At 49.3% G+C, this 23,880-nt stretch overlaps 1 protein-coding gene across 1 annotated transcript; it reads right to left on the minus strand.

Moving 5' to 3' along the window:
- Positions 1 to 1,035: 1,035 nt before the first annotated feature.
- Positions 1,036 to 10,940, minus strand: Haus5 (HAUS augmin like complex subunit 5). The gene is made up of 19 exons (XM_038339718.1): positions 10,796 to 10,940; positions 10,077 to 10,139; positions 9,950 to 9,982; positions 9,808 to 9,832; positions 8,851 to 8,956; positions 8,611 to 8,770; positions 6,238 to 6,307; positions 6,065 to 6,147; positions 5,572 to 5,629; positions 5,297 to 5,418; positions 5,070 to 5,133; positions 4,861 to 4,991; positions 4,526 to 4,688; positions 3,792 to 3,872; positions 3,567 to 3,712; positions 3,169 to 3,280; positions 2,954 to 3,086; positions 1,446 to 1,578; positions 1,036 to 1,335 (listed from the first exon to the last, which is right to left on the minus strand). Exons 1-19 carry the CDS (start codon positions 10,915 to 10,917, stop codon positions 1,218 to 1,220), a joined length of 1,923 nt encoding a protein of 640 aa, XP_038195646.1. The 5' UTR covers positions 10,918 to 10,940; the 3' UTR covers positions 1,036 to 1,217.
- Between the last annotated feature and the right edge of the window lie 12,940 nt (positions 10,941 to 23,880).

Consider the following 23,880-nt stretch of genomic DNA (forward strand, 5'->3'; position numbering starts at 1 on the left):
TCTAATCTACATGGGAAGTAGAAAGTAGAAAAAGATAAGATCTCCTGAGTAAATTGGGAGCATGGGGACCTTGGGGGAGGATTGAAGAGGGGAGGGGAGAAGCAGGGAGGGGAACACAGAAAAATGTAGAGCTCAATAAAATCAATAAAATTTAAAAAAGAAAAACTAAAAAATAAAATAAAAACTGTATAAACTGTAAAACTTGAGTTGGAGTCTGAGGTTCATGTGTGAACCCTTGGTCACCAAATGTTGGTGCTGTTTTGTGAGGTCGGTAAACCTTTGGGATTGGGTCTGGCTAGCCAGAGTGGGTTGCTGGCAGTGAGCCTTGGACGCTGTATTCATCTCTGATGTCTACTCAGTACTGTCTCCAGATCCATCGTGATCTAAACAAGCAAGTCCTTTAGCTCCCACTACCAGACTTCCTTCAGCTGTCATGCCGTCCCTACCAGGATGCACAGTAGCCTCCAAATGAGCCGCTCTCATGTTTCCACCCACTGATTTGTCACAGTGTTTAGAAAAGCAATTAAGAGAACCTGATAGCACGAACACTGAGTGTGGTGGTGGAGGCAGGAGGCACATGAGCTGAAGGCCAAACTGGGCTATATTCACAGCCTGGATCAGAACAGAGCCCTAGAAGACAACAGGGCTCTATTCTGGCAGGCACTGTGCTCAGACATCCACTTGCAGCTGCCCCATCACCTTCTTAGCAAAGCCCCACCCTGGACCTCTCCCTCCACCCTTGCCCTACGCAGTGTCTCCATGGCCCTTAGGTTCTGCTGTACCACGCTGTCATCACCTTGCCACCTGGCTAGTTCCCTCTCCTAGGCCACTGGGTCCCTGAAGGCAGGGGCTTTGGTCCATTTTACTTAATCTGCTAGAGCTGGAAAGTAAAGCAGCCTCTGTAAGGTACCCCCTTTCTCTTGGCTTTAGTGGGAAGGGCAGGGGGAGAACTCAGAGGAAGCACAGAATGGCAGCCAGAGGGGAACTGAAGACCTGTGCCAAGACAGCAGACAAAAGCGGGCAACTTTCTTCCAAATGCTTTATTGAGGGAGGTGAAGTTTGGGGGTTAAATACTATTTATTTTTAAAATAGGATCTCACTATGTAGCCTAGGCTGTCCTGGAACTTGCTGCATAGCCCAGGATGGCTGAGAAATCGACAGCAGTCCTCTTTCCTCAGCCTCCTGGGCAGAGACAAAGTCTGCTCCTGGCTGCCTCTTCATTTGTACGGCTGCTGCAGTGCTCCCTGGGCCTGGGCCCAGCGCAGCTGCCACTGGGGCAGGGTCAGGCCTTGGCAGAGCTCCCCAGCGAGGGTGGCTTGGCCCGGCTGCTCCCACCTGGGGAAAGGAAGGGTGTCTGAGGAAAGTCTCATCCTCCAGACCCTCCTGTCATGGTAGATCAACTTGTGAAACCAATCAGCTCCCCATGCTCGAATGCCCCATCTCACCAGTCTCCAACGATCCTCTGCAACTCAGGGATTTTCTCCAGTGCCCATCCCATCAGGTCCTCCAGCTTCTTCAGGGTCTGCCCCACGTCTTCTTCCTGCTCCTTCTCTTGGGACGCCTGGATCTGCAACAGCTCTGGAGGTGACAGAGGGGAGGCAGCTTGGAGTCGTATGACTGAACAGAGCCTCACGCCCTATGCCCAGGGCCCCCATCTCGAGGATGCCACCTTCAAGGCTGCGACCTGGATTTTCCTGCCTTCTACCTCATGGTCCACCAGTCTGACACACACTCAGCTGCCTCAGTTTTCTCCTCTCTATGGCCTCTTTCCCAGGCTCCAGTCCTTACTCTTCATTCTGCTCACCTCCATGTTAGCTAGAAGCTTCTTCCTGAGTTTCTTCCTCTCCTTCCAGGCTCCCCAGTGCCCCCCAAGCAGAGTTCAGCCTCCTCCTGGTTTGCAACAGTTTGCATTTTGTGGTTCCCGTTCCCTTCTGGGGAACACCTGACCTAACTCCAGGGCACCCATGAAGCAGTATACTTTCTCTTGTTTCTTCTTTCTCTCTTCTCTCTCCCTTTCTCTCCCCTCCCTCCCTCTGTCCTGTAGACCAGACTGGCCTCACATTTGTAGAGACCCTTCTGCCTCTAACTCCTGAGAACCGAGATTAAAGGTGTGTGCCACCACACCCTAGCTCTTACTTTTTCTTTATAGGCAAGGTCTACTGCAGTACAGGCTAGCCTCAGACTTGCTATATAGCTAAGAATGGCGTTGAGTCTTCCGGTACTCCTGCCTTTAAAACCTCCCGAGTACTGGGACGGTGTGTGCATGCATCACATGTGTGCCTGGTGTCTGAAAAAGCCAAAAGATGGCCGGGCAGTGGTGGCACACACCTTTAATCCCAGCACTTGGGAGGCAGAAGCAGGAACTCACAGAGATCCACCTGCCTCCACCTTCCGAGTGCTGGGATTAAAGGTGTGGGCCACCACCGCCTGGCTCTAAGCCCGATTTCTGTCAGATGAAGAGGGCAGGGAGCACAATTATTCTTTAGAGCAGAGGGACCCAAGAGTTGTTACAGGTACATTAAGAGTTCAGGGTAATCACGAGGCCAGGGTTGGAGGTGCAAGGCTACCATACCAGCATTTGGGCAGCCGAGGGAACAGATTGCTTTCCTGAGGCCAACTTAAGACTACTTAGTCAGACCCTGTCTCAAGAAACAACAGAATACACTCTGGGCCATCAAGGTGGTTCAGCAGGTAAAGGTGTTGGAAGCCAAGCCTAACTACCTGAGCTTGACCCTGGGACCCACATGGTGGAGAGAACAGACTACAACAAGTTGTCCTCTGACCTACACGTGTGCGCACACGCGCGCGCGCGCACACACACACACACACACACACACACACACACACACACACACACACACACACACACACACACAGAAACAAAGGCACACTCTGATGACAAGCCCATGGTGGTGCAAACTGGAAGGAAGGCTGGATCTGAAAGACAAAGTACCCTTGGTGGATGGTCCCAGAGGCAGACTGGTCTTCACACGAAGGAGATTTCCTCCTTGGAAACTACACTGGTCTTTGAGAAACAGAAGGTCTTGGCGGAGAGAGGCAGCCTTTGGAAGTAGTAGCTCGGTTGCCTGGGGGTGGGGAAAGGTTGGTCATCTTGGCTGTAGAGTTGGGACTGGGATAGGCAGACAGGTCATAGGCATGGGCACTCACTTTCCCTACAGGCAGCCCCAACGTATGGCTCAGCGAAACAAGGCTGGAACCCCTTGGTGTAGTGGGGTGCAGTTGATGGATGGATGGTAGAATCCTGGATCGCGGCTTCAGCCTGGGAACAGCAATACAGCCCTAAGCACCTTGACTTCCAGAAGCTCTGGGGGGACAGGAACTTGGAGATAGGCCTATGGACCGGGAAGCCAGATTGAAGCTGATGATCTGAGGTGAGGTTTGGCAGTCTGGGGCCTGGGCTACGTTTGTGTGCACAGGCGCATGTGGAGGCCTGAGGCGGATGTCACTGTTTTCTTTGTTACCTTTCTTTTCTGAGAGTGTGGCTCTCCCCTACCTGAACCCAGCTGAATGGTTTCATCAGGGAAGATGGGGCTGGCCCTTCTCACCCTTTGGCATGGTACCACAGCATGGGGCCCAGCAGAATGTGGGGCAGGTGTTGGGCCTCTTCCTTCAAGTGGCGGAACAGCTCCTGGCTCTGTGGTGACACTGCCTCTGAGGTGGGAACAACCTTCTGCTGAATCAGGGCCAGAACCTGTGGGATGGGAGGGTGAGTGGGGCGGTCTGGGCCCACCCTCCCTCCCTAGCCAAACCTTGCCCAGCGCTCATCGCACCTCCTCTGGGCCCCGGATCAGCTGGGTCTTGATGACTGAGTTCTCCTTGATGAGCAAGCGGATCTGTTCCTGAGTCTCCTCCTGGGGAATCAGGAGGCCCATGAAGCTAGCTTCCTGTTCTTCCCACTGCCCAGGGCAGACCACCCCTTCTTACAGGGTACAGGACCCGAGTCTTCATGGGAGTCTCACCCTGGGTCCCCTCCCCACATAGAGGCCTAGTTCATTTGTTTGTTCATTACTCTTCTTCCTACTCCTCAAAACTTTTTTATATTTATGTATTTTTACTTTATGTGCATGGGTGTTTTACCTGTATGGATGTTTATATACCATATGCATGCCTAATAACCACAGAGGTCAAAAGAGGGCATGGGGTCCCCTGGAACTGAAGTCCCCATTATGAGCTGCCATGTAGGTTCTGGGAATTGAACCCAGATTGTCTGGAAAAACATCAAATATTCTTTTTTTTTTTTTTTTTTTTGAGACAGGATTTCTCTGTGTAGCCTTGGCTGTCCTAGAAGTAACTCTGTAGACCAGGCTGGCCTCGAACTCACAGAGATCCACCTGCCTCTGCTTCTGGAGTGCTGGAATTAAAGGCGTGCACCCCCACGGGCCTCTGTAGCCAGCACTCTTAACGCTGAGCGGCTGAGCCATCTCTCAAGCCCTGGAGGCCCACAGGTTTTGATCTCTAGGCCTCGCACCTCCTTTCTGCCCCTCCCGCAGGCCCAGCATCTCACCACTAGCTGACGCCACTGAAGGATCCGCTGCTGCTTGGCCTGCAGCTCCCGAAGCAGAAGTTGGCGGTGCCCAACCGCATTCCCCAGTTCTTGGCTCTGGGCATGATGAGCCTTGAGCTCTGCCCACAGGCCACTATACCTAAGCCCCAGCAGCAGCACTTTCCTGGAGTGAGGAGACAGTGAAAGAGAGCAAAGAGACTGGCAGTCACGGAGGGAGACATGAGGAACCCCACAGGAAACAAGCACCAGGGAAGGAAGTGAGGGGTCCCCAGGGTAGCCAACATCCGGGATCCCCAGCCTCTGGGAGAGGGCCTCTGCTGAGGGAGCCTCCTTACTTCTCACTGGGTCCCAGAGCGCGTCTCTCCACCTCATCCACTAGGTTCCGGAGGCGGCCAGTCAGGTCTTGCCGCTCCCTCAGGAGCACACCCCTCTGGGTAAGGAGCGCCCCTACAGCCTGCCAGCCCTCCTGGGGGAACAAGGTCTGTGTGGGCTTGGTTCATGGCAGAATGGTTCAATGGGACTTAGGAGAGTGTCCCAGGGTTACCTGGATGAGATGAGCAGAGGGTGGCATGGCCTGGCTGGAGTTCGATGTGTTCGGTGCCTGGGCTCTGGGATGGGGACAGAACAGCTGAGGGAGCATCCCTTTATTTTTGTTGTGATGAGTGTGGGTCATCAATACCAGCCTTCCCCTCCCCTGCTGTTGGCTGGCATTCAGTTCCAGCCCGTTTGCAGGATGCTGCCTGCGCCTGGCTATAGGAGCTCACCGCACACCTGCACAGCTCTTCTCCCTTCAGTGCATCCCTACACAGGGACCGAATCTCCGCCTCCCGCTCTGCAGCCAGGTACTTCAAGGCGGCCAAGATGTGGCCTGCAGGGTGGCTTCTCAGCAGTGTCTGGTAGGGACAAGTGGGAAATCAGGGCAGAATGGTGGTGCAGGGATGCAAGCCAGGTCTCTGGAGAAACGACTTATGGCTAGACAGTTAGGGGTTGGAAGTTTCATCGGGGAGCAGGAGGAAGTACCTTTCCCGAGAGCCCTGCCCTCTCACCTCAACTGAGGTCAGCCACTGCTGATGGGAACTTCCAAAGTGGTCATCACGGGGGCTTCTGTGGATTTGGGTAAGGGGACTGAGGATGTTGTAGGACACATCGGTTATCCTCCAATTATCACCACTACCTGAAGGTAGGAGTTATGGTTGTCCCCATTGTACAGATGAGGAAATCCAGTCCTTACATGCCCGTTTCCTCACCAGAGCCCCAGCTACATAAGGGCCTCCTCTGAGTCCTAGAGCCTCAGGCCTCCCTACTCCAAACAGCCCTGATCCAGAGAAAAACACCCATAAGGCTAGTCACCCTGAATGTCATTGGCTAAACGGATTGGGATGGCGCTGTCTACGGTGGATCTGCATCTTTCTCATCCCGCCCTCGGAGCTCTCACGGGACATACCCCAGAAATCCAGTCTTGAGTAATTTACAAACCAGTGATCTCCTGGCCCTCATGCCCATGGCCTTCCCCGGGTCCTGGAGCCTGGCAACACTCACGGGATGCTGCCTCCCCTGGCCTTGGGAATGAGAAGGTTCTGTAGGAACTCAGTCCGGAGTGAGCAGGCCGTCCGGACATCACGCTAGAGGGAAGAGGATAGGGCATGAGTGGGTTCCAGGCCTCGGCTTGATCTCTGACGCCTTGTAGCTCCCGCACAGCCCCGGACTCTCACCAACACTTCGGGCTCCAGGGCTGGAGCTGTTGATGCCAGAGGTCCAAAGGTCACGTCCACTTTGGCTTTCCTGGAAGGAAGCGTGTAGTTGGGATGGGGTCCTAGGGACAGCAGATGTCAGTGCCCTCCCCCTGCCTGGCTCTCATAGGCTGGCACTCGGATTAGGGCTGCTGTCACCTCCTATGCTAGCTTCCTCATTGGTCTGCCTACTCCTGTCCCCTCTGGTCTGACCTTGGCCGTCAGCAACCCTGTGCTTCTCAGCCCTCCGAACACTGCGACCCTCTAATACAGCTCCTCATGCTGTGATGACTCCCAACCACACAGTTATTTTCATTGCTACTTCATAACTGTAATTTTGCTACTGTTATGAATCATCATAAATATCTCTGTTTTCCAGTAGCCTCAGGTGACCACTGTGAAAAGGTCTTCTGACATACGGGAGTCGCGACCCACAGGTTAAGAACTGGATTCTAGCACTCAGGTTGAGACAGGAAGATCACTGAAAGTCTGAAGTCAACCTGGGCTACATAGTAAGCTGCCAGCAGGTGATGGGGACTGAGCCCAGATCCTCTGAAAGAGCAACCAGTGCTCTTAACCTCCGAGTCTTCTCTCCAGCCCCCTGGGCTACACAGGAAGTTCCAGGCCAGCCAGCCTAAACTACTGTCTCAAAACAATAACAAGGAAAACTTGACTTGGCTGGGCTTGGCACAGGCCTATCCTCCCAGTGCCATGGAAAAGCCGGCACAGCTGCTATGCGTACAAAGTCAGTTTAGGCCACTCTAGGTAACTTAGTAAGACTTCATCTCAAATTTTATAGAAAGTAAAATAAGGCCAGCTGGGGCCATAGAAATGGCTTCGTGGTTAAGAACACGCATTGCTCCTGCACAGGACCTGGGTTTGTCCCAGCACTTGTATTCAGTGACTCACAACTGCCTGTAACTCCAGGTCCAGAGGATCTGATGCCTTCCAGCCTCCACAGGCACTAGCCTGTGTGTGCTGCACATAAACTCACATATGTAAAAACAATAAATATATCTTCAAACAAACAAGCAAAAGGGCAAGGGCTGGGTAGGGTGGTGCACATCTTTAATCCCAGCACTTGGGAGACAGAGGCGAATGGTTCATTGTCATTTTGGGGCCAGCCTGCTCTACATAGACCCTGTCTAAAACAAAGTAAACAGACAAACAAAGGGCAAAGGGTGTAGCTCAGTAGTAAAGCACTTGTTTAGTACATGTGAGGCTTGAGGTTTAATGACGAGTACCACTACATGAAACAGTTACATGGGACGGAGAGATGGGGCAGAGGTTAAGAGCACTGGTTACTCTTCCAGAGGATCTGGGTTCAATTCCCAGAGCCCACATGGTAGCTTTTAGTTCCAGGGGAGCCAATGACCTTTTCTGGCTTCTGAGGACACTAGGCATACATATGGTGCACAGACATACATATATAAAAAAAATAAAAACAAAAACATTTACTCTTAAACAAAACCACACCCTCATGAGACCTAGGGAGTATCATGGCACTATTCCAAACCTTCCCTATCACACTCAGAGCAGCTGGCAGACATCTGAGCACTCACCATGATTCTAACTAAGCTCTTTTTTTTAAACATTTATTTGTGTATTTTATGTATATATGTGCTGTCTTCATGCACACTAGAAGGAGGAATCTGATCCCATTACTGATGGTTGCTAGGAATTAACTCAGGACCTCTGGAAGAGCACTCAAGTGCTCTTAACTACTGAGCCATCTCTCCAGCTCCCCTAATTCTTATACTAACTAGAGAGGTTGAAAATTAGTGCCATTCCATAGATCTTAGAAACAGGCACAGAGAATACTTGGCCCGACATCATGTGGTTCTAAGTAGCCAGGCCAGGACGTCTGCTGCTTCAGAGAGAAACTGCAGCGCCTCCAGGGCTTTTTCCTTCTTCCACTCCACCTCCTCACACGTCCCTCTGGCCAGCAAGGCTTGGGCTGCACCATCTCCTGGCTGTCCACTTCCCAAGCTGAGCTCTGGCCTATAAGCTAGCTGTGGGGACTCCTTCCCCAACTTAAACGTTACTCCTCCCCTTCACAGAAATTATCTCTTCCTGAAACTGTGAGATATTTCCTAGGTTACCATCTGCCTTCTATGCAGGAGGCCATCGCCTCTAAGAGGGTGGGGACCTAGTCTGTGTATTTGATTGTTTCCTCAAAGCCAGTGTTCTAAATATCTAATTGGCACCAGATCAGGTGCCCAAGGTAGAACTCCCTACCTGGTGGCCCTTACGTTACAGCTGCAAGGTCAGAATTCCAGAATCAGGAAGGGAGCAGGCAGAGCGCCGGGGTCTCTGAGGGTAATGTCTAACCTCCCTGGGGAGGCTGAGCCCCACCTTTGCATGTCCTGCAGGTGCTTGGTCTGATTCTGCAGCCTCTGCATGGGGTCTTGCAGCCCACGCTGCTGTCTTTGCACAGCTCTGGCTTGGGCCTTGAGGAGAAGAGCTCGATGCTGGGTCTCTTTCATGCTCTGCAGCTCCTGTGCCATGGCCATGTCTGTGGGACGAGCAGGGGCGGCTGTCAGTACCTCCCTCACCCAGGGTTTCATGGCCCACCTGGCTGGCCCCACGAGTCACCCTGAGCCTCAGTCTCTCGATCCATCAGCTCCAGGTTCTGATCTAGTCCTTGGATCTCAGCACGCAGGCGGGCCACAGTGGCTTCCAGCTCCAGCTTCTGACGGACCTGGTGGGGTCAAGGCTAGATGCTAGGATTCATGGGGGCTCACCCTGGCTGGACTACCTTCCGGGTAGCACCAGGTTCCTCTCCTGGGAGGTGAATGACACAGAAGCACTAAGAGTCTCTCTGACTCTCTCTGTCCTGGGATTACTTCTCCATTTTCTTGGTTTTCTGTGTGGTGACTCCCACGTCTGTCAGAAGCTTTTTCTTATTTTTTATTTTTATTGAGACAGGGTTTTGTTGTGTAACTAGCTCAGACTGGCCTTAACCCACAGTCTTCTTGCTTAAGCTTCCAAATGCTGGGATAAAAGGCAAGCACCACCACGCCCAGCTCTGTCTTAAGTCTTTAATGTGAGCCTGGCACACATCACATGCATACAGGCGCCAGTGGAGGCTAGACGTTGGAGTCCCTAGAACTGAAACTATGGTTGTTAGCCATCTGCTCTGGATGCTGGGATCTGAACTGAGGTCCTTTCCAAGAGCCGCAGGTGCCCTTACCTGTTGAGCCATCTCTCTAGTGTCCTCCTCCTAGTCCTGACCGCTTCCCTGTGTCCCTTAGAAGCTTCCAAACTTGTCTTTTCCTCATTGATGTTTTTCACTAAATTTAGTAGCTTCCCCTTAAGCAACTACCATCCTAATTGGCAGCTGCAGCTCACAGCTACCAGTAGTGGTTTGGCCACACTGATCGTAGCTCCCTACACTACCCAGCCTGTGCCTGGATTCCCCTGGGAGCTCAAGGATCTGGGCTGTTATGTGACATAGTGTCCCTGACACAGCCAGCATGTCCAGGGCCTAGAGCACAATACTTGGAAGCTCTTTTTTGGTTGAAAGAAACTCTTACAGCATAGGTCTCTCACCTTTGGATTGTCCTGATGGCCATACCTAAAGAAATGAGACCGGAGTTAGAGGAGATGGCTGGGGCTTTCAGAGGCTGTGGACACGGGCATGGTTAGACAGGATTGGGGACGACAGTTAGGAATGACATGAAGAAGCAGTTACCAGAGGAGGTTTCCCCGGATTGTCTTAATACTCCTGCATGGGAAAAACAGAGGGAGAGGAGTTGCTGAGGGCCTTGCCCAGGCCTTCCCCCCTTCAGAACCCCCTCCCTTGCAGCAGCTTGGCTTACCTCTGATTACGCACATGCTGCACGATGTAGGCCCAGATGTCAGACCCCTGACCCAGACACAGCCTGAGGAGACACAGCAAAAGGTATGCTCGCGGCATCACCCAGGAGGAGGACCCTCCGCCATTCTCCCAAGTTCCAAGAGTTCCCACCTCTGGGAAAAGAGGCAGGTGCTCCTGGGGGTGAGGGGGTGTCACTGAAAGGGTGGGCGTCTCACTAAGTGTGAGGGTATTCTCATTCCACAATGGGGTTCTCCTTCTTCTTGGAGAGGGTTAGCCGTAGTCACTTCCAGAGGTGAATGTGAGAGGAAATGATCTTTCATAACAGGGTCATTCTTCCTACAGATTCGGTCCTCAATAGGACGGCTATTGCTAACTACGTAGTGTCATCTTTGCTTAGGGGGAGAGCGGTCAAGGCGAGGTGCTGCAGGGTCCGCCTTGCTCTTCAGATCCTATTTTCACACTGAGCAGGAAGGGCTCCATTAACGCCTGAACTATGATCACAGGTGTCAGGAATCCTGTTTTGTGCGGCGTGACAGGAATTACTTGGGGTCCTCACTCAACTCTAAGATTCTTTTTTTTTTTTTTTGGAGAGACCACTCTGGATGGGGAGCCCTCAGTTACGGGTGTGTGTGTGTGTCTCATCCTCGAGGAGGGTTGGGGACTCTCACTCCTGGAAGCTAATTCTAGGATGGGGCGACCTTACTCCAGGAGCTGCCTCACCTGCGCAGCGTCGACTCCCCAGGGCGGGCCGCTAGGGGCACCTCCATCTCTTCTGCAGCCCAGCAACTAAGTTCCCGCGCTTTCGGCGTTTGGTCCATGGCTGTCAGAGAGCTCAGCTGCATTCGCAGCTTCCCGCACTCCCTTCAAGTATGGCGCCCGCCTATGACGTCACGAGCGTGACGCTTGGACGTCCCCGGTTACCAAGCCGCCTACAGGTCCCTGCTTCCAGGTCTCGGAGCAAGGCAGTTTCCTATGGTGCCTCTTCAAGCTCGCGTGTAGCTTCCACTATGTGACAATGATAAGAACGGGTTGGGGTGCACGCTCCCGCTTGCTCTCCTTTGTTCTTTCACTCACTGTAAGAGGTAAAATGTCCCGAAGGTTTCACCTTATTTTCTTGCACGCTAAGAGGACGAGTGTCAGGTTCCAAGAAATTGCTTTCCCCAAAGTCTGTTCGTGTAGACAAAAGCCAGCATTCCCTCGGGGACTTAAAAATGACAGCTCCTGGTCGGATGGTGATGTCGCCCGCCTTGAATCCTAGCACTCGGGAGGCGGAGGCAAGAGGATCTCTGTGAGTTCCACAAAGTTCCAGGACAGCCAGGACTGTTACACAGAAAAACCCTGTCTCGAAAAACAAAACAAAATAAAAAAACAAAACAAAAGATAGTTCCTACTTGCTAAAAGGAGCCATTCCCCTAATCTTTGGCAAAGGGACATATGGTTCTCCCGTTAACCTATGCCTGTGGTGGTTATTATCATGCCAGGCTGTGTGCGAGCCTCTAGCCTCAGAGTCCCTCCTAGCAAGCACCAGTTCCAGAGTCGTTTTGGCTGGCATAGCCCACCTCCTACCCTAACCCTCTCCAGCCCCTGAGTTTCCCTTCCTTCCCTCCCCCCTTCTGATTCCCATAGAACTCGGCATTTTGGCTACTTGTCTTCTTGGTCTCCTCTCTCCTCTCTTCTCTTCCTCTCTTGCTCTCTTCCCCTCTCTCTCCCCTCATGGTCAGGTCTATTTTGCTGGCCTTATCTTATCTGAAAAGATTCTGCTCCCCATAAGCCTCTCCACCGATGCAGCAATTCAGACCAAATCAAACCGAATTATAAAAGGCTCAGGTTTAATGGATAAAACACTCCTAGATGATTTTCTAGCCCCCCACCCCCACCCCAAGAGAGGAGATAGGGAAGAGATACTGGAAAACCATGTGTCTGTTTTCTGAGGCAGTTTAAATACCCTGTGGGAGTGGTCTTGAACATCTGGGGAAGAGCTATGTTTCATGGGCTTCTGAGATGAGGCAGGGTTTGGGGAGAGAGAGATAAGGGAGGAGGATCGAGGTGGAGCTTCCACCAGAACATTCCAGGCTCTTGGGGTATGTGGGTGCCAGGGGCTGAGGTGGAGCTTCCTCAAGAACATCCATTGTCTACAATAAAACCCTTCTCAGCCATACCCAGGAGTGGTCCTGTCTTCATTTTCATGAAACATTTTTATGAGTATGTGTGTTTTGCCTGCATGCAGTATCTGCAGGGCCAGAAGAGGGTGTCCAAGTCCCTGAAATTGGAGTTACAGATGGTTGTTAGCTGCTGCCATGTGGTTGAGGGGAATCAAGCCATGATTCTCTGAAAGAGGAGCCAGTGTTCTTAACAATTGAGCTGTCTTCCCAGTCTCATCCATTTTCTTGAAAAAGGGTCTATGTAGGTCAGGCTGGGTTAGAACTTGTGATCTTTCTACCTCAGCCTCCCAAACTCTGGGATGAGCTACTGATGTGGGATGCCCCTCTGTATGCTGTGAATATGGTGTTTTTTATTACCATTGGCTAATAAAGAAGCTGATCTGGCCAATGGCTAGGTAGAATAGAGCCAGGCAGGAAATCCAAACAGAGATACAGGGAGAAAAAGGGTTGAGTCAGGGAGACACCAACAGCCACTGGAGAAGCAAGATGTGAGGTAACAGGCCATAAGCCTCATGGTAAAATATAGAATAATTGGTTAATTTAAGTTGTAAGAGCTAGTTAATAATAAGCCTGAGCTAATAGGTCAAACCATTTGTAATTAATAGTAAGCCTCAGAGTAGTTATTCAGGGACTGGTGGGTGGGAGCAAAATCTCCAGTTACAAGCTACTGATGTTTGGTGTTGTGGAATATTAAGATGTGTTCCATTCATTTATTTGTTTAACTCTGTGAAGATGTGTTTTATTCTTTTATATTGCATTTGTTTAACTCTGTGAAGTTGTGTTACTTTGCCTGCCTACAACACCTGATTGGTCTAATAAAAAGCTGAGTGGCCAATAGCAAGGCAGGAAAAATAGCCAGGGCTTCCAGGCAGAAAGAATAAATAGGAGGAAAACATCTAGACTCGAGAGCAGAACGGGAGGAGCAAGTAGTGAGAAAAGGTGAAGAGGACAATACCAGGGGCCATACATCCAGCCACCCGGCCACACAGTGAGCCACAGAATAAAGAAAGGTGAAAAGGCTAAAGAGAAATAGGATAAGTTAGAAAAGCTGGTTAGAAACAAGCCAAGATAAGGCCAGGCACTCATAAGTAACAATAAGTCTTCATGTTGGAAGCTCCCCTTGACCTCACTCCCCCCTCTTCATTCTACTCCCCACCCTTCTCAGAAAGCCTGCTAAGCAAGCTGCTCGAGGCCACACCTACAGGGTAGTTAAGCACCAGTCACCAGCCCTGCCATGTGATTTCTCCTCCCCACCCCAACTCACTTCTGGGGGTCTTGAGAGTCACCCAGTGGTGCATTGCTCCTTAAAACTGGACTTTAATTTGGCTTAATCTGGCTCATTGGGTCCGTGGAGAAACCCACTACTGGGAATACAAATACTTACCAAAACCCAACTACAGTTTGGTTCCAAAAGTAGAGTCTTTTTAAAAATACATTTTTTAATTGATGTTTATTGAGCTCTACATTTTTCTCTGCTCCCCTCCCTGCCTCTCCCCTCTCCCCTTCAATACTCCCCCAAGGCCCCATGCTCCCAATTTACTCAGAAGATCTTGCTTTTTTCTACTTCCCATGTAGATTAGATCTATGTAAGTCTCTCTTAGTGTCCGCATTATTGTCTAAGTTCTCTGGAATTGTGGTTTGTAGGCTGGCTTTCTTTGCTTTATGTTTAAAAACCACCTATGAGTGAGTACATGTGATAATTGTCTTTCTGTGGCTGGGTTACCTCACTGAATAATGTTTTCTAGCTCCATCCATTTTCCTGCAAAATTCAAGATGTCATTATTTTTTTCTGCTGTGTAGTACTCCATTGTGTAAATGTACCACATTTTCCTTATCCATTCTTCAGTCGAGGGGCATTTAGGTTGTTTCCAGGTTTTGGCTATGACAAACAAAGCTGCTATGAACATAGTTGAACACATGTCCTTGTGGCATGATTGAGCATCCTTTGGATATATACTCAAAATTGGTATTACTGGTTCTTGAAGAAGGTTGTTTCCTAATTTTCTGAGAAATCACCACACTGGCATCCAAAGGGGTTGTACCACCTTGCATTCCCACCAGCAATGCAGAAGTGTTCCCTTTTCCCTATAACCTCTTCAGCATAAGTTGTCATCAGTGTTTTTGATCTTGGCCATTCTTACAGGTGTGAGATGGAATCTCAGAGTTATTTTGATTTGCATTTCTCTGATGACTAAGGATGTTGAACATTTCCTTAAGTGTCTTTCAGCCATTTTAGATTCCTCTGTTGAGAGTTCTCTGTTTAGTGAAGGGGAAGCCCCAGCCAATCACCTTGTCTGGTGGGGTGTGTCCCCCCCCCATCCGGGGGCCATACATAGTCTTTAAAACATCCGTGTGCATTTGTTTTCGCTCTCTTTGTTTCCTGCGCTTCGCTGGAACTCTGGCTTTGTAAGTTTTTTCCCTTTTCCTCCTTTTATTAAAGTTGAGTATTTTATAATAAAGCTAGTTTGGTTAATTCCAATTGCCGACCGACCATGCCCCTTACAGTTTAGGTCTGTACTGCATTTTTTATTGGATTATGTGATCTTTTGGTGTCCAATTCCTTGAGTTCTTTGTATATTTTGGAGATCAGCCTCTGTCTGATGTGGGGTTGGTGAAGATCTTTTCCCATTCTGTAGGCTGTTGTTTTGTCTTGTTGACCGTGTCCTTTGCTTTACAGAAGCTTTTCAGTTTCAGAAGGTCCCATTCATTAATTGTTTCTCTCAGTGTCTGTGCTGATGGGGTTGTATTTAGGAAGTGGTTCCCTGTGCCAATGAGTTCAAGTGTACTTCCCACTTTCTCTTCTATAAGGTTCAGTGTGGTTGGCTTTATGTTGAGTTCTTTGATCCATTTGGATTTGAGTTTTGTGCATGGTGATAGATATGGGTCTATTTTCATTCTTCTACATGTTGATATCCAGTTATGCCAGCACCATTTGTTAAATATGCTTTCTTTTTTCCACTTGATATTTTTTGCTTCTTTATCAAAGATCAGGTGTTCAAAGATGTGTGGATTGGTATCCAGGTGTTCTATTAGGTTCCATTGGTCCTCCTGTCTATTTTTATGCCAATACCAGACTGTTTTCAGTACTGTAGCTCTGTAGTAGAGTTTGAAGTCAGGGATTGTGATGCCTCCAGAAGTTGTTTTATTGTACAGGATTGTTTTGGCTATCCTGAGTTTTTTGCTTTTCCATATGAAGTTTAGTACCATTCTTTCTAGGTCTTTGAGGAATTTTGCTGGGATTTTGATGGACATTGTGTTGAATCTGTGAGTCTTGCGTCTGAATGGAGAATAAAAGGCAGAAAGCTTGGCCCATATATCTCCTCGGTTTGCAGCCTTCTGGGCATTGCCTTTTCATTTTAAAATTCTTTAAATTTATTATTAATGTGTATATGTGTCCTGTGCCGGTCAGCGGATAACACTGTAGAAGCAGCTTTTGCCATCCCCATTTCCATGGGTCCAGGGATTGACTCTTTTCAGGCTTGCACAGCAAACAAGGTCCTTTACTGGTTGGTTCATCTTGATTTCACTCGCCTAGATTTTACTCTTTGACTTTTACAAACCTGACTGTGCTCCACGATGCTGGTGGCACCGTGGGGAGAGAGGTGGGCTCAGACCTCATTGTGGAGAGCTCACAATTCTGTGGGGCGGGTAGGAAGTGTTTCATGGGGTGGGGATGTTAAAAAAATGAGCAGTAGGGTTGAGTCTTTTGGGGATAAAGAGAGGTCAGCAGGATACCTTGGGAATGTTGCGGAGTGTTGTTTTAACTGTAAAGGTGCTACATTTGTTTCTGCTGCTTTTGTTAATGATGCAAAGACATGTTACATTTGTTTGGTTAAATAAAATTAACCTGGAGTCAGGATGTTCAGCAACTAGCTGACAGGAAGTCATAGGGAGAAACTAAGGGTTGTAAGGATTCTTTAGTAGAGACTGAGCAGGACACCCCTTTTTTGGGAGGCTTGAGCAAGGAGAGGTTAGCTACTTGCTATTTAACCTCTCTGAGCTAGCAGGATTTCACCTCAACTTTTGAATCCTGAGTTCTATAGAAGGGTAGAGGTTTAGATAAAGTTTCTTTAGCAGCTTCATGGAGCCGGTGCCTGAGGGAACAGAATTCCTGCCTGGTTGTTGCCCCTGCAGTTGAACTGCTGCTGGCAGTTGCAGAGTTGCAATTGCCAGTTTGGACAGCAATTGCTTAAGGTGCAGTCACCATATTGAATGCAAAACAACACTGGGAAGTGTGAGTTCTGGAGAGCCCCATGTGTCTAGGACAGATCTCATGTGCTGTGGGAGTGGGTGTGAGGCCCAGAGCAGAGGGGAAGTCAGTCTCAGGCAGGATTCTGAAAAACTGGCAACTTTTCGGGAGCATCAGGACACCCAGCGGAGCCCTAGTCCTAAACTTAACCTTGCCCTCTGCTCTGCCCCCACCTCACCAGGTCCAAGAGACTCTGGACAGTTCCACACCAAAGCCTGCACAGTAGTGAAGCAACTAGCTGTCCCAGGACGTGGCCAGGATCCCAGCTTTCTCAGGACCCCAAGGTTTTGATACCCACAAGTCAGCAGGAAGCGGTCTTGAGAACGGGATGCCCTCATCCCCTTAAGATGTCACGCCTAACATCTCGCCTTCCTATGATAAGAGAGAGATGGGAATGTTATGATTATGCTGGCCTTCCCTGTCAGTACCCTGTGTCTTTAAGAGACAAGCTCCATCCACTCCCAGTCTCTTCCTTCTCTTGAGGCAAACTGATCTCCGCTCTCACACCCCCCTTCTGAAGAGGCAGCTCTCTGCCTCTCCTGCTCCTCTTCTCTCTTCTCTCTCCTTCTCTTTCTCTGTCTGTCTCTGTATCTCTCCCTTCATCTCCCCTACCCTCCCAAACCTTCCCAATACCCTCTTCCTAAATAAAATTTCAGCCGGGCGGTGGTGGCACACGCCTTTAATCCCAGCACTAGGGAGGCAGAGGCAGGCGGATCTCTGTGAGTTTGAGGCCAGCCTGGTCTACAAGAGCTAGGTCCAGGACAGGCTCTAAAAAATAGCTGCAGAGAAACCCTGTCTTGAAAAAAAAATTTCATACTCCCAAGCTCTTTCTGCATGGTGTGTTTGTCTGTCCCTTACCTGCTGCGGTCTCCCACCCACAGTGGGACCTGGCAAGGTCACTTGTGCTGTATCTTTCATTCACACTCCAGCTCGAAATACTTTGCTTACTGAGTCATCTCCCTAAGTACCCCTATTTTTTTCCTCAGGTAGCCCAGACTGTGTTTCTACTTACTTTGTAGCTAAGGCTAGCCTTGAATCCTCTGGCTGGAGAAGTGTAAATTTGGATCCCCAAACCCATGTAGAAAGCCAGGGTTGTGGTCTGTCTGTAATCCCAGCACTAGGGGATTAGTGAGTGGGTCCTGGGAGTTCACTAGGCTAGTCTAGTCCAAATGGCGAGCTCCAAGTTCAGTGAGAGACCTTGGCTTAAAAAGCTAAGGTGAGGGCTGGAGAGATGGCTCAGTGGTTAAGAGCATTGCCTGCTCTTCCAAAGGTCCTGAGTTCAATTCCGGGCAACCACATGGTGGCTCACAACCATCTGTAATGAGGTCTGGTGCCCTCTTCTGGCCTGAAGGCATACACGCAGAAAGAATATTGTGTACATAATAAATAAATAAATAAATAAATAAATAAATAATAAAAAAGCCTAGATGATAGAGAGTGACAGAGGTAGATGTTGGCCTAATGTTGACCTCTTACCTCCAAACACTTCCAGGCAGGCACACATGTATGTATTAGGCACAAAAACACACATCCCAAAACACGAGGTAAAAAAGATGAAATAGCTGCTAACTACCAACAGGTGGCACTGTTGCTGGCCTACTGGTCTTGTTGGGGCTCCTTAGTTGACTCAAGTTGTATGACCTACATTACCGTTTCCCATTTTTTGTGTGCTTCATTCTTCATAGTACAAAAGTAGATGGAGTCTAAAAGATTAAAGCTGCAAAGAGGTTTGCCTCCCCTTGCTCTTCTTCTCCATCCACCCACCAAGGTTTCTCTGTGTAGCCCTGGCTGTCCTGGAATTCCCTCTGTAGACCAGGCTGGCCTTGAACTCAGAGATCCATAAGCCTCTGCCTCCTGAGTGCTGGGGTTAAAGATGTGTGAGATGCCGCCTGGCCAAGTTTCTGCTTTCTTTTCCTGCTCTGAGATACCAGAAGCCTAGCACCTCGACTTGAAAGGGAAGTCATGAGAAATCAGACATTCATTCAGATTTCTCCCACCTTAGTAATGTATGCTTTGCAAAGAAAGCAGCTCCAAGAAATCAAAGATAATAGCCAAGTGGTGGTGGCACACGCCTTTAATCCCAGCACTCGAGGGGCAGAGGCAGGTGGATCTCTGTGAGTTCAAAGCCAGCCTGGTCTACAAGAGCGAGTTCCAGGACAGATTCCAAAGCTACAGAGAAACCCTGCCTCAAAAAACCAGAACCAAAACCAAAACAACAACAAGAAAAAAAAATCAATTTTAAAATGTGTGTGTCTATGTGCGTGCACATGCGTGTGCGTGTGTGCATACGTATGGAGCTCAGAGGGCAACTTTTGAGATTCGGTCCTCACCTTTCACCTTGTGAGGCAACATCCTTCTTGTTTTTACCAGCAGGCAATGTGCTCCAGGCTAGCCCCCGAGCTTCCAGTCTGCCTCTGCCTCCCATCTCACCACGGGAGTGTGGGATTACCAATATGACCCACTGTATCCAGACTGAACCCTGTTCGTCAGAATTGTACAGCAGATGCTTTTAAACACTCCAGCCATCTCCCCAGCCCTTGGGGCATGCAGATTTATCAGTACCTTGGTGGTGAGTGGGTGAAAATCCACAGAGTCCCCATTTTCATGGCTGTGGGTTTCACCATTATGACATTGTTTATTGTTTTGGTTTTTGTTAGTCTGAGTCAGGGTCTCATGTGTGCTGGGGCTGGTCTTTAACTCACTCCGTAGCCCAGGCTGGCCTTGAACTTCTAATCCTCCTGTCTCTTTTCCCCAATTCTGGGGTTATAGATGTGTGCCCCAGTGTCTGGCACCATTATTGCACTGAGTTTCACAGGACCTAAGTAAACACGGCCCCAGGGAAACCACTGTTTACCAGAAAAACATCTAGAAACACACGCTAAGCCAGAATATTTTCCCTTTAGTTTTATTGGGCTAAGAAATATGATCTTTTTTTTCTTTTCAGGAAAGAGCAGCTCAGGGGCTTACGCAGATTTAGGATTGAGTGTGGGCCTTCAAGATGGATGGAGACAGCTGTGGAGGCCAAATGACAGTGAGTTGGTATGCTGGTAGGTGGCCTGGGGCTTCTTGGGCTGGCGGGTTGCTTGGGTGTTGAATTTTTTTTTTTTTTTTTTTTTTTTTTTTTTTTTTTTTTTTGGTTCGTGGGTTTCCTGGCTAAGGGATGTCTGAAGCTCTGAGATTCTTCTTGGTGGCTGGTCTGTGTCTAAGTGGGCGTGTCTGTTGGGGGGTGCAGCCCGTGGATGCTGGGTCTAGCCGTCATATAAATAGGACATAAGTGTAGATGAGGGCTAAACCCACGAGAATGGCGAATACATCCATCCATATAGTTCGAGTTGAGTTGATATACGCGCTTTCCCAGTCGCTGCACTTATTGGCCTCGTCGGTCTGTAAGGGTGGGAGCATGGGTATGGGTTTCTCAGGCTAAAAGCTCTGGGAGAAAGGATTGGAACCCTTTAGCCACTGCGGGAAGAGCCCGACCTGAGACCGGCAGAGGACAGGATGAGCAGTGTGTGGGGGAATAGATTTACCTGGCGGCTGAAGTAGATGGCTGCCAATCCAAAGGGTGGGAAAAGAATCACTGCACAGATCGTCATGAATAAGTGATTCCGAGCATAAAATGCTAGTTCTTCCTCAGTCTGTGGACGGTCTAGTTGCTTTTTTTGGGGGGGAGCTGCTGGCTGTTCAGGGGCACCTGGTGGGGCTGTAGCCATGATCTGTTCATGCAAAGACAGATCCTGGTGTCTTGAAAGCAGAGACCCAGACCCACCGCGCTTCCCGAGGCTCTACCAAGAATCCTAAGAATTGTACAGTCTAAGGCCACTCTTCACAATGGAGTTAAGAGCATCTCCAGTTCTGATTGGCTGCCCTCAAGAGGTGGGCGTGGTCCCGCCGCCTTTAGGCTCCTCAGGCCTAGGCTGTCTAATGGTAGTTTCCGCTGTACCCTCAAGGACTGGTTGTGAGGAAATTTCACTGAGTCTCTTTCTTCGGCAGAGTGCTAACGGATAGAGGAAGGGAGACCTCTGAAGAGTAGGTAGACAAGTCTTTTAGCTGGGTGTTGTAACACACATCACAGCACTCGAGAGACTGAGGCAGGTGAATCTCTGTAAATTCAAGGCCAGCCTAGTCCACACAGCAAGCTCAAGGACTACCTAGTGAGATCCTATCTCAGAATAAATAAGAGAGGTTCAGGTTGAGGCCAGCCTAGTCCACACAGCGAGTTCAAGACTGCCTGCCAGATCTTTTAATAATTTATTTTTATGTTCATTAGTGTTTTGCCTGCACGTATGTCTGGATGAGGGTGTCAGGACCCCTAGAACTGGAGTTACAGACAGTTGTGAGCCGCCGTGTAGGTGCTGGCAATTGAACCTGGGTCCTCTGGAAGAGCAGCCAGTGCTCTTAGCCAGGTCTTAATAGTGAAATCTTGCCGCCAAATAAAAAAGAACTGTGGGAGGTGTGGCCACTTATAATCCCCAGCATTTGAGAAAGGATCTCATTCAGCCCAGGCTGGCCTGGAATTCGCGACATAGCCAAAAATGACTTTGATCTCCTGATCCTCCGGATCCATTCTCTGCCTTCTGAAGCCCCATGTTCATGCTCCTTTTTGGCTGTATAGCTGGAAGAACTGTCTTAAAGTAGAATACCACTTAAATGTAGATATAGCTCGATGGTTTTAGCCCCCCCCACCCGAACTGCTTGGTGAAAATGCAATGGCATAGGAAACAATCTTTCAGGAGGGTGTACCTCAGATTGCCCTCAGATGCCTGCCACCTCACACATATGACCCCTCCTGGTCATTCAGGTTACTGAAGTGCCCTGCTGTGAAGGAAGGCTGCAGTGAGCAGCCAAGTGAGTCCTTACTCAGGCCTTGAGGGCTGCTGGCTTGACACCACAAGGGTCATAAAGTAAGGAACTCAAGCAGCCTTTAGCCGACCAGCAGCCAGGTACAGCAAGATTTCTGAATTCAGCCATGATCATGTTCATTTGAAAGAGGACTTGAACTTTGAGAATGCAGCAGAAGGAACTCCTTATTTTTAGCCATAGGAGGTCCTGACCAGAGAGCTAGACATGCTGACACATAGAACTGCAAGTTGGTCATTAAGCTTATTGGAGTTTGCTGTGCTCTACAGGAAATGAATTATAATTTTCAAGCCACATGGCGATGAATGATCCAGGTGACAACCATCAGTGGACACTCATACAATGCCATTGGCATTCAGCTGGGTGGCTCCCTGAGCTGATGCTGTGAAGAGCAAAGTGACTTGAAGTCCATACCTGTAGTCTCTCTCTCTCTCTCTCTCTCTCTCTCTCTCTCTCTCTCTCTCTCTCTCTCTCTCTCTCTCTCTCTTTCTCTCTGTAGAAGGAGCGGCGGGCTGCGTCCAGCCACCCGGCTAGCTTTACCCGAAATAATTACACGGAAACTGTATTCATTTAAATAATGCCTGGCCCCTTATCTGTAGCCTCTTATTAGTTAATTCTCACATCTTCCTTTAACCCATATTTAGTAATCCGTGTAGCACCACAAGGTGTGGCTTACCAGGAGAGATCTTAACCTGCGTCCATCTCGGAGAGGAGAAGCATGGCGACTCACTATGGCGACTGCCTGAAGGGTCTCCCCACTCCTGCTACCCAGCATTCTGTTCTGTCTACTCCGCCTACCTAATTTTCTGTTCTCTTAAAGGGCCAAGGCAGTATCTTTATTAATAATGAAAGTAACACATAGACACTCCTCCATCATTTCTCTCTCTCTCTCTCACACACACACATACACACATACACACACACACACACACACACACACACACACACACGTATGCAGAGCCTCACATTGGCCAGTCAAGCGCTCTAGCACCAGCTATATTTTCCTAGAGCCTTTTAAACAAGGTATATTCTTTTTTTTTTTTTTTTTTTTGGTTTTTCAAGACAGGGTTTCTCTGTGTAACAGTACTAGCCGTCCTGGAACCGGCTTTGACCAGCCTGGCCTGCCTCTGATTCCCAAGTGCTGGGATAAGATGTTTTCGTTTTTGAGACAGGTTCTCACTATGTAGCCCTGGCTGACCAATCTCTATTTCTTTAGTGCTGGGATTAAAGGTTGGAGGCATTATGCCTAGCTTAAAAGATTTATTTATGTTTTATTTGTGTGCATGTGCATTTGTGTGTGTGTGTGTGTGTGTGTGTGTGTGTGCAGGTGTCCACAGAGGCTAGATGTGGACATAGGATTCCTTGGAATGAATTACAGGAAGTTGTGAGCCACTTGGCATATGGGTTCTGGGAACAGAACTTGAGCCCTCTGCAAGAGTAACAAGTGTGGTGGTGCACGCCTTTAATCCCAGCTCTCTGGGAGTAGAGGCAGAGGCAGGCAGATCTCCGTGAGTTCAAGGCCAGTGTGGTCTACAGAGCAAGCTCCAGAACAGCCAAACCCTGTCTCAAAAAAAAAAAAAAAGAGTAACAAGTGCTCCTGACGGCTGGGCCGTCTCCAGCCACCTCTCCTTCAGTTGCCTAGACAGGCCTTGACCATGAGCTCCCATGAATGCTTGTGTCAGCTATCTTTGTGGATTTCCCCATCATGGTCTTGACCCACACCCCTTGCTCACATAATTATTCCCTCCTGAGCCCTCTCTTCAACTGGACTCCCAGACCTCAGCCTGGTGCTTGGCTGTGAATCTCTACATCTGCTTCTATCAGTTATTGGATGAAGGCTCTCTGATGACAATAGGGTGGCCATCAATCTGATTACAGGAGGAGGCCAGTTCAGACTCCCTCTCCACTGTTGCTAAGAGTCTTAGCTGAAGCCATCCTTGGGGATTGCTGGGAATTTCCCTAGCACCAGGTTTCTCCCTAACCCCATAATGGCTTCCTTTCTCAAGATATCTCTTTTGTTGCTATCCCACTCTGTCCCTCTCCCCCAACTCGACCATCCTATTCCCTCATGTTCTCATCCTCCGTCCCCTCCCTTCTACCACCCCTTGCCCCCAGTTTACCGAGGAGATCTCATCTATTTCCCCTTCCCAGGGTGATCCGTGTGGCCCTCGTAGGGTCTTTCTTTCCCTATCTTCTCTGGAGTTGTGGATGGTGGTCTGGGTATCCTTTGCTTTTTACATCTAGTATCCACTTAGGAGGACATATTGTGTTTGTCTTTCCTGTTTTCTAATTGGCTCCAATTCTGTGGGCATCTCCAGTTTTTCCATCATGGAGATAATCAAGCAAGTGATTGAGATGGTGAGTGATTGAGAAAGGCATTTGACATTCACCTCTGTGTTCCCCGTGCATCTGTGCTATTTGTTCATGCAAACCTGATAAATGTGTGCACACACACACACACACACACGCACACACACACGTGCACACACACAAGCACGCAGCACACACATGCACACGCACGCACACACATGCACACG

This window comes from Arvicola amphibius, chromosome 8, assembly GCF_903992535.2.
Source record: "Arvicola amphibius chromosome 8, mArvAmp1.2, whole genome shotgun sequence".
Taxonomy (NCBI): Eukaryota; Metazoa; Chordata; class Mammalia; order Rodentia; family Cricetidae; genus Arvicola; species Arvicola amphibius.